General features: G+C 36.4%; 1 protein-coding gene across 2 annotated transcripts in view; it reads right to left on the bottom strand.

Moving 5' to 3' along the window:
- LOC139722866 (uncharacterized) overlaps positions 1 to 13058 on the bottom strand; it is a 61380-nt gene that overhangs the window by 44971 nt on the left and 3351 nt on the right. The window contains exons 1-2 of one of the 2 annotated variants that reach the window (XM_071634147.1): positions 12393 to 12874; positions 11285 to 11871 (exon numbers count right to left, since the gene is read on the bottom strand). In XM_071634147.1, coding sequence (XP_071490248.1) covers positions 11285 to 11447 — 163 coding nt within the window. In that variant the 5' untranslated portion in view covers positions 11448 to 11871; positions 12393 to 12874. Of the gene's footprint in view, positions 1 to 11284; positions 11872 to 12392; positions 12875 to 13058 lie in introns of those variants that run through there. The other variant, XM_071634148.1, reaches the window with a different exon arrangement.

Raw genomic sequence — 13058 nt, 5'->3', positions numbered from 1 at the left:
TTTGTCCACATGATCACAAGACAATTTTTTGTCTTAATAATCCAAAGAAAACTTACCAAGACAACTTTTTTTCACAAACAAACTCCATGAATAAAGAATCTAAATTGATTTAAACATTGATCTGACAGTAATTAATCCCATTTAATCCATGAGATTACCAAAAGGCAGGAAACTTTACATTTAGAATACCAACTTGAAGATAAATTTCATTTTTGATTGAGTCATTTTCCAAGCTTTCATTTGTACTGAGACAAAAATTGTATTCAACAAAATGATATGAAACAGAGTCTATTTCATTAAATTACACTCTTTTCCAGTTAACAAATGCATCAGAAATTGAGGATTTAATTGAGAATTTGATTTGTTTTTTTTTTATTTTACTAGATTTAAATGGATTTCAGGCTATCTAGATAAAACAAGTCGTCCACAAACTATTCCATTTAATACACTGAGTCACGAGACTAGAGACCTGTACATGTAGTCTGTGGAGCTAAAGGTTCAGAAATGAATATTTCAATAAATCTTTTAACTTTTAAACAATGCAATTTATATTCCAATTATTTGATAATTGTTTGAATTACTCAATAATTAATTGTTTGTAAGTTTGATTTGTTTACAAATTCTTATACTAAACTGGTACAGAAATTAGACTTGAATTACAGAAACTGCAGATAAATTTTAGTTATCTGCTACCAGTAAATAATGATCAGTTTAATAAAACATGTTCATAAATGTTTAAGCCTTAAAAAACAATGGCTTTGGTCTATGAAATGTCAAGTAGCCATTATTTAAATTGTACAAACATGTAAAAAGTATACCAGTATTTTCTAGAGTAATCAAGCAGACTGAAGCAGTAAGTCCCAATGAAAAACATGAATAGTAAATACTTCGTGATCAGGAGGCTAACTATTAATATCGCAAAATGTTGATAGTTTGCTTTAAGGTACATGACTGTCCAGCTCTTAAAGCAAATGTCTGATAATGAGGTTCACATTCAACAAGTTTTTGGTAATAGATCAGCATGTAATGTAAATTATAGTAAACATGGAAAAGTTTCATTGTAGGATTTTGCAACAATATAGCTAAAACCTCAGAGTAGAATAGTATAAAACACATAAGCGTGTCAAATTCACAATGTTCAGTTCTCAAAAATCTCAGAAAAAACAGCAGGAAGCGAGCTCCAATCTTAAAATTCTGTTCACATGTAAATGTTTCAGCCTCATAAACAATAGCTTTGGTCTATACAGGTAGGTATAAACTATGAAATGTCAAATAAAAATCACTTGAATTACAGAAACAAGAACTTTTCAAGAGTAATCATGCAGTGATTATCCCAATCAGGAGGCTATTAATAGTTATCACAAAATTTTGATAATTTGCTGGAACAAGGTCCATGCAGCTTAAGAGGAAATGTCTTTTAACAACTTTCGTAACAGATCAGTATACATGCACTGTAATATTAAATAGTAAATTTGGAACCTGTTGAAGCACATGTGATGAACATGTGTAATTAATACTTTGTACATGCAGACCAGTTGGTTTGGTGATAGAGAGAGACCAAGAGAATAACAATCTACTGGAAATAGAATCTTAATACAAGAGTTCAGTAATCATGTACAGTACTCATTGGTTACTTACAATCACAACCTTCATATCATTTCTTGGTATTAAAGAAAAATCATGTCGGTAACTCACGTTACATTGTGGTAACTCACGTTACATGGTAACTCACGTTACAATTTTAAGACCTCTGTTATGAGAATTTGAAACAAAGACTATAAGTCCCATCATATTTCTTGGATGTGTGCTGCATAGTTATTTGATAATCCAAAATACCATGTCTCAGTTGGGCATATTAAAATTGCTAGGTTAAAAAGTTCATGTTTCGGTAACTCACGTTACAGCAGCTTCTCGAGCTATGTAAGAGCACGCTGGTGTACGAAGTACATATCTTATATCGAGGTCTCCACTTTATTTACTGCTAGATTAATATATTTTTGATTTGTAAAACCAAACAAAGTTTGATTTGAGCCTCAAATATAAAAAATAATCACAAAGAGCAACAAAAATGCATTTTTAGGGATTTTTAGGTCAAAAAATGCTTTCTGGTTTCAAAAGGTATAAAAATGCACAAAAGGGAACTTTTCTTAAGGGTAAAGTTGGTTTCACACACTTCAAACTATGGCTAACAAAGTAAGATTATTAGTTGTCCTGAAATATGCGGGTAAAATTTTGGTGGTCATGTCGCACAACTCACGGAAATGCCCAATAACTTTCCAGTTTTCTTTCTCTGTTAATAGTGTCTCCAGCTTTTTTATATCAGGGCAGCATTGTGAAAGTGATGTAGTTTGACACATCAAGATTCAATTCAAATCCCACAAGTCTATACTCTCCTTCATTGCTGCCTTTGCATAAAGCTGACTGTTTGCATCACAACAACCCACTATTTTGGAGACAGCCTTGGATCGCAACTGTCAAATTTCACTCTACACTAACTATTGCTGGGTGCTGGGTCATGATTATGTTACAGGCATATATTGCATTTATGTCAACCTGTGGTTCTGATATGACAATCACTACAATCCTGCTACAGATCGCATGTTTGCTTTTGTTTTTGTTATGTCTTTCTTTGAGGCTCGTTGTTTTCCTATAAAGTCCACATAAACAACAACTTGACTCCATGCTCAAGTTGGCTGCCAAGCTGGGTAGAGCAAAATTGCACAAAAAAATGGTACCAGTGCCATCAGACTTTGGCAAACACTATAGAGTTATAAAACATGGAACGTACTGTTTGTTTCATTAACTCTATTTCATAATGTCTTTTCGATAATAGCTCTATGGAATTGCACTTTAGAATATATACACTGCGTCCTCTTTTCTCTGGGGGAAAGTACATGATGATGTCAATCTAATTCTCATTGCGTCAGAACCCTGTAAATGAGTTGCCAATTTTGGAGTGACTGAGTGCTCCGTCTGTGTTCAAGATGCAGCTACATCCTGCACACAATTGACTATATCCACATCATGTGTACGTTCTTCCATTCGACCCTTGATACAAAATGGGGTAGACGATCTTCCATTCGACCCTTGATATACACATGCGATCGTTAAAGACAAATGCAAAAATGACGACGGGGCCTTGGTGTGGGCAACTGTTTAATGAATTATCAATGTCTGGAAGCTATACTCCAAGAGGAAGGAGTTTCAGGCAAGCCACTTGAGGCAAGACAATTTTAGTACCCTCCAAGATGAAGTGGCAAGTGAAAAATAATGAGTGTGTTCATTAAACATTCTATCACTAAATCTAATATTATGTTACAAGTGTATTGCACAAGTGCTACACTTTTATAGAAATCAAAACTTCCTGATACCCAATATCTTAGTTTAAAAAAAAAAATAATACATGTATATGTGTATATATATATATATATATATATATATATATATATCATATATATATCACATATTGATAGAGCTATATACAATATACAAGTGTGTATATAATTCTGATTTATGTCATATATACTTTTTTCTTTGTGTATGTGCATCTTATGTTTACATGTGCATGTAATCATATTGCATGTTCTGATTTATGTCATGTACCATATTCTTTTTTCTTTGCATATATATATGTGCATCTTAAAGGTACTGTTTACCATTGGAAGCAGTGATTTTGAAAATGTTTGAAATATCCCATTTGATGCATATATGTAGGTCAGTTGTATCACAAAACATCCTACCGTAACATTTAAAAATTCACAATTTAGCCAAAAATATAAGGAGATATCACTATTTTTCTCACTAAACCATAACTGTAGATGGTTTAGTCTACAGAAACATGTTTAATTATAGCTATTCTTCACATTTTGTATTCCAAACAATACTTAACATGGATTATACTGATTCAAAATTTTTACATTGGTTGTTTCTATCCCTACTAAAGTCACATTTCAGAACCATTTCGAAGCACTAAAGCTGGGTTTTTGTTTCATCTGCAAATGATAAATAATGCCTTTAGAGGTGTTTAAATGTGCATGTAATCATATTACGTATGAAGGAAGTGTGTCAGATTGTAACCCTCACGCCCTGAGGTCATCAAACCCCAGGGACAGGAAGCGTGATCACAGTATACCAGGAAGTAGTAATAGCAATAATAAACTTGAAAGTATGAGACATGCATATTCTGAAAGCTCTTTGCAGATACTGCAGAAGATTGCAATACACACTTTTAGAGGGATGGTATAGTATTGGTTGAGGTGACGATTCAGCTTTGAACTTTTTGTCAGATACCTTAAGGACTTAGAATCCACTTTATGGAATGTTAGAGAGCATACAATTCTAAGAGAAATTCAAAGTTTATTTTAATGAAAATTGGTTTTGAAATGGCTGAGATATCCAAAAACATATTTAAAACACAGTAATCCTAATAAAAGGTGGGTCCCATCTTTTATTAGGATCACTTTGTTTTGGATATCTCACCATTTCAAAAACAATTTTCATCAAATAAACTTTGAATTCCTTGCAGAATTGTATGCTCTTTTATATTTCATAAAAGGTTTTTCATTATCTCAAAAATCATCATCAAAACAAGTTGGAAACTTGAAGATCCATCTCAACTGAAATATTACACCATCCATATAAAAGAAACCAAAGCCCAAATACAAAAGGATCAATGTGAATTGAGTAACAGCAGCAATGTTTAGTAGCTACACATCACTGCGAGTTTGAGGAAAATCAAACAATTGATTCAAATTTCATGATTTCTTTTTAAAGTTTTGTGATGTCATAGCTGGATATTAGAAGACTACCACAGTTCATGAGGTCATTTTGGACACCAACATAGAGAAACTTTAAGGAGAATTCTGCAAAATCTAATTTTTCATTAAAAGTACACATTCTTTCAACTTGATTTTTCTTTATATTATTATTCTTAGTGAGGTCATCAAGTGCAGCAAGCAGTCAAAACTTTAAAGATTAATAACTTTTGAATTAATTGCCAAATCTTCTTCAAACTTTCACTTATATTACATTCTAAGTACTATATTGCTGCTTTCACTCAACCCACACTCATGTATATTTGAGTTTTGGTTTCCTTTAAACAGCCTACTATAAAAAGCAAATCCATCCATCCATTCATGCACTCTCATCAGATTTTCCAATTACGAAAAACTATTCTGATAAGAATCCCTCATCTTTCACCTCGTGCGAAATTCAACGAGGTCAACGAGGCGGAGCTGAGCTGAATAGAACCATCTCATCTTTCACTGAAAGCGAAATCTTGTTCCATTGCACGAGTAAAGGCTATTCGTTATTTGCTTTATTGGATACAACATTGCTGACGTCAACAAATGTGGTCAATGCCAATTACTGGACATACAACTCGTACAATTTATGCTGAAGAAGTTGCAACCACTTTTTTTTTTTTTAATGAATAGTGAATAGTTGCATATCATGGCACAGTTATACAAGGAAGCGAAGGCTTGAAATTGTTGACAGTGAAGTAATTGAGCGCACTCTGCGAGATGACGGCCTTATATTGGGCTTTGTTATGGTTTTTAGTTTCTGTTGCCAATGTCCAATGTTGTCACTATCATACAAATGTATGGCTCAACATAAAATTAGCAGTGACCAGGTGCCACTAAGAATTGATGTCGGGCCACCAAACTTCATAAAAGGCTATCTTTTGGTGGCCCAATCGGGCACTTAAAATTCAAAGCGGCTTGTTATGCTTCTTTTTATTTCAGGCCACTACATTTCTTTTTTTCTTTTCTTTTTTTGGCCACCGTGGTTTTATATTTTGATATTTTAGTGGCCCAAATGGGCCACCATAGTAAAAGAAAAGTAGTGTGGAGACCTGATATCATATTTATACATTACAATGTACATTTTTCTGTACATTATCAATAATATGTTTGTTTGTTTTTCTGAGGAGAATGCACAATTGCACGCCCTGCATTTTAGCTGTCCCTTAATTGTCAACATCATTCATCTCACATCTTAACTTTATCATTTTTATACATTGTGATCATATTTTGACATATTCAGAAAATTAGAATAATGTTGTTTCTTATCAGCATGATATGTTTTGTTCATTTATACTTTTGTAGTCAGAAATAAAAATGACAAATGAAATGTAAATGTGGTACGTAATTTGCTCACATGATGAAAAGCCAACCAATCACATAGCAGGAATCTTTGAAGGTGCTATGGAATTACCGCTATGTTGGGCAAGTCTCAGCAGATATTTCTGACTTCCAGGAACAAACTGATGTGCATAGTCTGTGGAAATATTTTGAGCGTGTCTTCAGAGTAGATTCCATGATTCTTAGATGCACATTTTGCACAGTACATGAGGTGCTACATACAATGTATAATGAAAGAATCAACAAACTTACACTTCACACTAGAGTTTTGAAGGGAAGCTGAAGAATCAAAGAATTATACAGTGCACTTTCGTTATAACAAACACAGTTATAATGAAATTCTGGTTACAACGAAGTAAAAATTCAGGCCCCAACATTATTTGCTCTATGTTTTTTGTTGTTTATTTGTTCAGTTATAACAAAATTTTGACATGATAACAAAAGAAAGTAGCCGGTCCCGAGGACTCCATTGTAATGAAAGTCGACCATAACAAGAACTGTCAGGGCAATGTGTGTATGGTATATGACTGTAATATCGTTTGCCTTTGACTGTGATTTCTATACTGCTGTGTTAAAAGGTCCTGTTTACCTTTGGGAATAGTGACTTAAAAAATGTTCAAGATATCACATTTGATGCATATGCTGTGTGGTAGTCCTGTTGCATCACAAAACATCCTACCATATCCTATGAAATTTTCACAATAAAACCTAAAATATCAGGAGATATCAGTATTTTTTTCTCAATAAACCATCTGTAAACAGTTTAGTCTGGAAACATTTTTATTACAATTATTGTTCACATTTTGTGTATTTAACAATACTTAACATCGATTACACAGATTTTAATTTTTCCAGTGGTTGTTTCTGTCCCTAACTCACATTTTAGAGCCATTTTAAAGTACTAATGCTGGATTTTTGTTTCATCTGCAAATGGTTAAAGGACAAGTTCACCTTCATAAACATAAGAATTGAGAAAATACAACAATATTAGTAGAACACATCAGTGAAAGTTTGAGGAAAATTTGACAATCGATGCAAAAGTTATGATTTTTTTTTTATTTTTGTGTTGGAACCGCTGGATGAGGAGACTACTACAGCTTGTGAGTCATATGCGTACAACAATATAAAGAAAATGTAGAAGAAATTCAACATATTTTCACTTTTTTCGCATAATAAAAGAGCACTTCACTTGCCTCTTTCTAAATGCAGGGGGAATAATATTACCCATAACATTTGTCGGTAACGAGTCAGGGGAATTTGTACTTTTTTCAAAAGATGGAATTTTGTGAAATTCTCTTTATATTTTCCTTATATTGTTGTACGCATGTGACATCTAAGTTATTCATACACTGCAGTAGTCTTCTCATCCAGCGGGTACTGCACAAAAACTTCAAAAATTCATAACTTTTGAACGGATTGTCTGATTTTCCTCAAACTTTCAATGATGTGTTCTACTAATATTGCTACATTCTCTCAATCCTTATGTTTATGAAGGTGAACTTGTCCTTTAACTACATGTATGCCTTTAATGACCTTCCTTTATCAGTTCAGCACAATGCTCTGCTACAGGTGACACTGCAGAACTACAATGTATACCACTGAAACTAAAGCTGGTGGGTTATGTCCACAGTGTACTTTGTACTGGTCTCATGTAATTAAAGAAGATGGATGATTAGAAACTTACTAGCAGCTCAACATCCCATTAATTTCTGAAGAAAAATTGCTTTACCTCCCATCCCCCCCCCCCCTACATTTATACCAAATTAGGCTTTATCGTATTAAATTGAAGGGCAATATCATCACAAAATTCCAATCTGAGCCTTTACTGCATGATTACTGTAAGCATCATAAGATGCAAGCACAGCTGTAAATTTTGTTTCTGGGAGGGTATAGTGTTCCCTGTAATAATTACCCTGTCAGTGCATTAGGCAAGTTGATTGCATAGAGATATCATTAGTAATTTGAACTACTGGTAATGTGGGGGTTAAAATTATCATTACACAGTGTTCTCACTTCTTGTCTGTCTTAGGGTGCATTTATAAGATTTTTCTTTTGGCCACAAACAGTGTTTTGAAACACTGTTTCTGGCCAAACAGTGATTCTAGCTCAAAAAAAATTCTTATAAACACTTGCCATGATTTGAAACAGTGTTTTGAAACACTGATTCAAATCGCACAAATTAGTGCATTTCAAAACAGTGTTTCTGTCGAATCAGTGTTTCAAAAATCTTATAAACGCAACCGCGATCGCAAACACTGTTTATAATGACATCACAATGCCTTGCGCGCACCCTGTTTGACCTTTTGCCGAGGAAAAACTGCGCAGAGTGAGTTGCGCAATGGCACAGTCTGAGCGAGAGCCCCAACACGCTCGGAGAAAAATCTTATAAACGCTCTCCTGACGAAAGTGTGATTTGAAACAGTGTTTCAAAACAGTGTTTCAAAACAGTGATTCTAGGCCCGCAAAATCTTATAAACGCACCCGTAGACATCATCTGCTGTATATGACTAATGAGTGTAAACAAGGAAAATATGCCTACCTTATTAAAAAAAAAAGGAGAAACTTGATATTAAAGACGTTAATACTAAACAGGGTTCCGACTTGACTGCAAGGTGAAGCTTTCATGAGATATCAATAATCACAAAAACAACTTCTATGTTTGGAATAGAAGGTTTATCTATTAGTTTTGAGTGTGTGTGTGTGTGTGTGTGTGTTTGTGTGTGTGTTGCGATGCACAATGTGCTTGCATATTTCATTTGGAACACAAAGCGTAATATGGTAAAATTTGCAATATGTTCACAAATGATCTGCATTCTTATTCCGATGAACTTTTACAAATTTCGTGACAAATTTGAATGAACTCTTCTGAGTAAATAAGATGGAATTTTCGGGCATTTTTCTCCTCTCGCCGCTTTCGCTGTTTTTACACCGACGGAAGCTAACAGTACTGCAACAATTTGAATCTCTTGTGACTGTAATTAAGAAAAGAGATGAAGGCTTCTGATCTGTCATTAAGTCTATACATTGTAGCTCACGACAACAAAACACTCTGCAAGTAGAGTTTCGCCAGCTAATAACTGCGGCCAACTGGACTTGAGACAGACACTAACATACTATCTATCTCATACATCATCCTTGATTAACATTCAATGTGTTCTATTGAGCGGGACCCTGTTACGACTCATACGAAGCGAGAAAATGAGTGTTTTATCGTCCAAGATCCTGTTACAACCCACATGAAGTGATAAAACGGGTGTTTTTACAGCCAACATTCTTGTGTGTAATGATAGCATCAAGGCAATAAAACTCTATCAGATGATTCACAGTTATCGAGTTGGCAATATATGACGCTGCGCAAAACAAGAGCTTTTCTGTGGTTAGAATTTCCTGGCAAAATGTACATGCCCCAACTGTCCTATGCAGTTCCATATACAATGTATACTCAGCAATATTATTGCTCACGTACAGTCTTTAAATCCGTATTGAACGTTTTACCTTTTCAAGAAGGATTTCCGAATGTGACCAAACTTGCTGCTTTTCAATGTGAAGATACTGTTTTCATGCACACTGACTAATCTAATACATTTGTCAAGGAGTTCAATTTGCGTGACGGATTAAACGCCACAATCAAACACTTAATAGTGCATTGAAGACTAGTTACAAGAATAATCAGACATAGTGTCTATGAGAAATGTGTCAAACTAAACCTTTCTAGTGATACCTCACTTGTTACACAACAACAAAAAAAAAATTCTTGAAGTTATGATTTAAAATATCCAAATATCTTCTCTCTTTTTTTTTTTGGCAGTTCCAATCGCAAATACCCCAAATTAACAAGAATAAATGTTATAATCCTATTTTATGCCATTCAAAGTACAAAGATAGTATAAAACCAGAAATTTTGCGAGAGCCAAGATGCACAGAATTATTACATGAATGCGGAAGTTCTTGTCTGCTGTATACATGGAATGCCAATCTCGGCAATTTTTATAAACATTATACCGCGAAAAAGGCTGTCTGCTCCAATTTGCAAAAAAATTTGTTTTACTTTACTATATAACTCATCCCCTCCAATAGTGGGGTCACATGATCTAGAGAACAAAACATATTTAATCCTTTTTTTTTTGGGGGGGGGGGAAATAACAATGGTATGTCACGTAACTAAAGGAGTCTGTTTTTGAAGTAAATATGACTAGCATTATGTGACAGAGCTAGGAAATTTCCTTTGATACGAGGCATAAAATGCCTTTTTTTCACAATGATATGCATAAAACAATCATTGCTCCTCTTGTTGGCAGCAGTTAAAGCAACAAAAAATTTATAGTTGTAACCATCTAAATCTGTTGCCATGGTAGCATGCAATTACTGTGGACCAGTGGCAATAAAGGCACACCTCTCCACAGCGCAGACCCCACATGTCGTACGCTGAGGTAATAACCATCTCACTCAGTTATCAAAAGAGAATCTCGCCTTGTAGATGAGATTTCATAACATAATAAAACCACTGGAGAAAAGCAGCATTTACTGATTGTTCGTGTGTGCATCTCTTATCCCTGTTTGTAAGTACCCAGTAGTCTCTCAGACTCTGAAGAGTTTTCTCATAACATTTAGACTATAGTACTACAAGATCTTAATCCATTACGTTAGAAACCCTTCAATGGCTGTTTTCAACTCTTGCAGACATAAACTTGATTCTCTCTGCTGGTCAGACACACAGTCAGTGTCAATCAACGCTTTAAAGGAAATAAATAGATTAAGAAAATAAAAAGAAAACATCTTCTTCTGGATTTACAACCTCAATTATATGAATACTCTTGCTGTTATGCCACTGTTCTGCAAGAGATTCTAAGGGGTAAAGTCTGCACCCAACTCAGATTGAACCCATCAGTACCAAAACTGTTGAGTTCCCTGGATTTGTAGGGACTGTCTTAAAACACGCACACACACACACACTCACACACACACACACACACCCGTACATGTACTTCGACTTTGGCGTGCTCTCATCAAATAGTTTTCTTGCCCAATACATGATATGCATCCAAAAACAGGCTTCATGGGCCTCACAGGTCTCAGGGGCCACATGGGCCTCACAGGCTCCACCCCCCCATCCCCAAACACACACTCACAGGCACACTCACCCTCATCTGGGCTACGGTCCTGAAGTCCCAGGTGGTAGTCCTCGGGGAAGGAGCGCTCCAGCCGCTCCCGCCATTCTGCCAGGTGGTTGACGGGGCTGGACTCGCCCCCACTCTCGCTGCCCCGCCGGCTACGCGACAGGGCTGAGCGGATCATACCCGGCATGAAGGCAAAATGGGGGCAGGGTCAGGGGGTTTCAGGAGGGAAGAACGTCCGCAAGGGGTGGTACCCAATTCAGTCAGATTGCGCAATACAGGAGAAAGTAGGTGATACGTTGTTGTTTTTGTTGTTGTTGTTGAGAAAGGGTTCTTTGTTTTAGTAGTGTAAAACTTCCAAGGCAGGTCGTCAAACATTACATCACATCACTCAAGTGCTCATCCAAGTATCCTCACACGTGCTAAAAATGAAAACGGGATGCATAGCTGTTCATCCCATGTCTTCATCCATGCACAGTTTGACTCGTCACAGTCATTCTTGGGTGTTAGATGCACGTCAATCTTCAGTGGTGATGGAAATCAGAGTGAATTTTTAGCGTCAAGTGGTGTGAGATGTACTTCACTACCGTGTCAAATTCAAGGTTATATTCACACTACAAATATGACCGTATATACCCAAAGTTTGAATGCACATACACGCACCAACACAAACAGTTATGCAACACACACATACACACAAACAGACATACAAAGTTATCTGCACACACACCACACACACTCACACGTGCAGGGGGTGACTGAATTATTTACAAGGACCAATGAAGAACTTCAAATGGACCCATCAAAATATTCAACACAAGCAATCAAGAAAAGACGTTACGAAGCACACCAATCTGCACCCATCTCTTGGACCATTCGAGAAATGTTAAACCCGGTGTTTAATCCAGTGTGAAAAGCAGCGACGATTACACCCTGATCGATCTAACTGACGAGATGAGTGTGTGGTAGTGACACTTCTGACCACACCTGGAATTCCTAAATGGCGCAACTATAGGACCATCAGCGCCTTGTGCGACGCCGTGACAAAACGACTTAGTTAATGAGTGAACTAGAAACACAAGGAACACGTGATAAACTAAACCGACTCATTGCTGAAGCCACAATTAGCATTTACTGCAAAGTTTGCCATCTTTATCAAAGCAAAAAAATCTCTGCTGTAGATGGTGGTAGGGGCCACTGCAGCAGTACTCGGACTTTGGACTTGTCCAAACTGATTGATCGGTGTACACACAGCCTGGTCTGGGAGCTTGGGGAACACCTGTGGGAACATTGCCTGCAAAAAAGCTGCATACGTGATAAATGTCAACGATGTATGAGAAGCATGTGCTGAGACGGAGCTTGTGTGCAACCATGATCTTCCAACCACGGGCCCTCGCTTGACAGACCCTGTAGCATGTGAAATGCATGGAATGGGAAGGGTGCCCCGCCACAGATTTATTTTGAGAACCCCCACAACAAACTGCATTTATAGCTCTATCACTGATCTCACTGGAGTCGACCGTTACCGATTAGCGTACGCCTCAAAGCGCACTTTCACTGAATATAAATATCATATGCAGGGCTCGACACTAACAATGGCCCGGTGGCCCGGGGCCACCAAAAATCTTTTTTTTGGTGGCCCGCCTCGGGCCAAGTATGTCAATAAATTCGTAATTTTTTTGCACCAGAAATGCATAAATGCATGCAGTGAGTTAATGTTTTTAATTGTTTTTTTTTTTTGGGGGGGGGGGGGGGGGGCCATCAAATTTTTCTCTCGGGCCACCAAAAATTTGAAATTGAT

The sequence above is a fragment of the Diadema antillarum genome, unplaced genomic scaffold, assembly GCF_040938485.1.
Source record: "Diadema antillarum isolate AM-2024a unplaced genomic scaffold, OU_Dant_1.0 scf00000174, whole genome shotgun sequence".
Classification (NCBI taxonomy): domain Eukaryota; kingdom Metazoa; phylum Echinodermata; class Echinoidea; order Diadematoida; family Diadematidae; genus Diadema; species Diadema antillarum.
The sequence above is the reverse complement of the archived record's forward strand: the minus strand, read 5'-3'. Positions and strand labels throughout refer to the sequence as shown.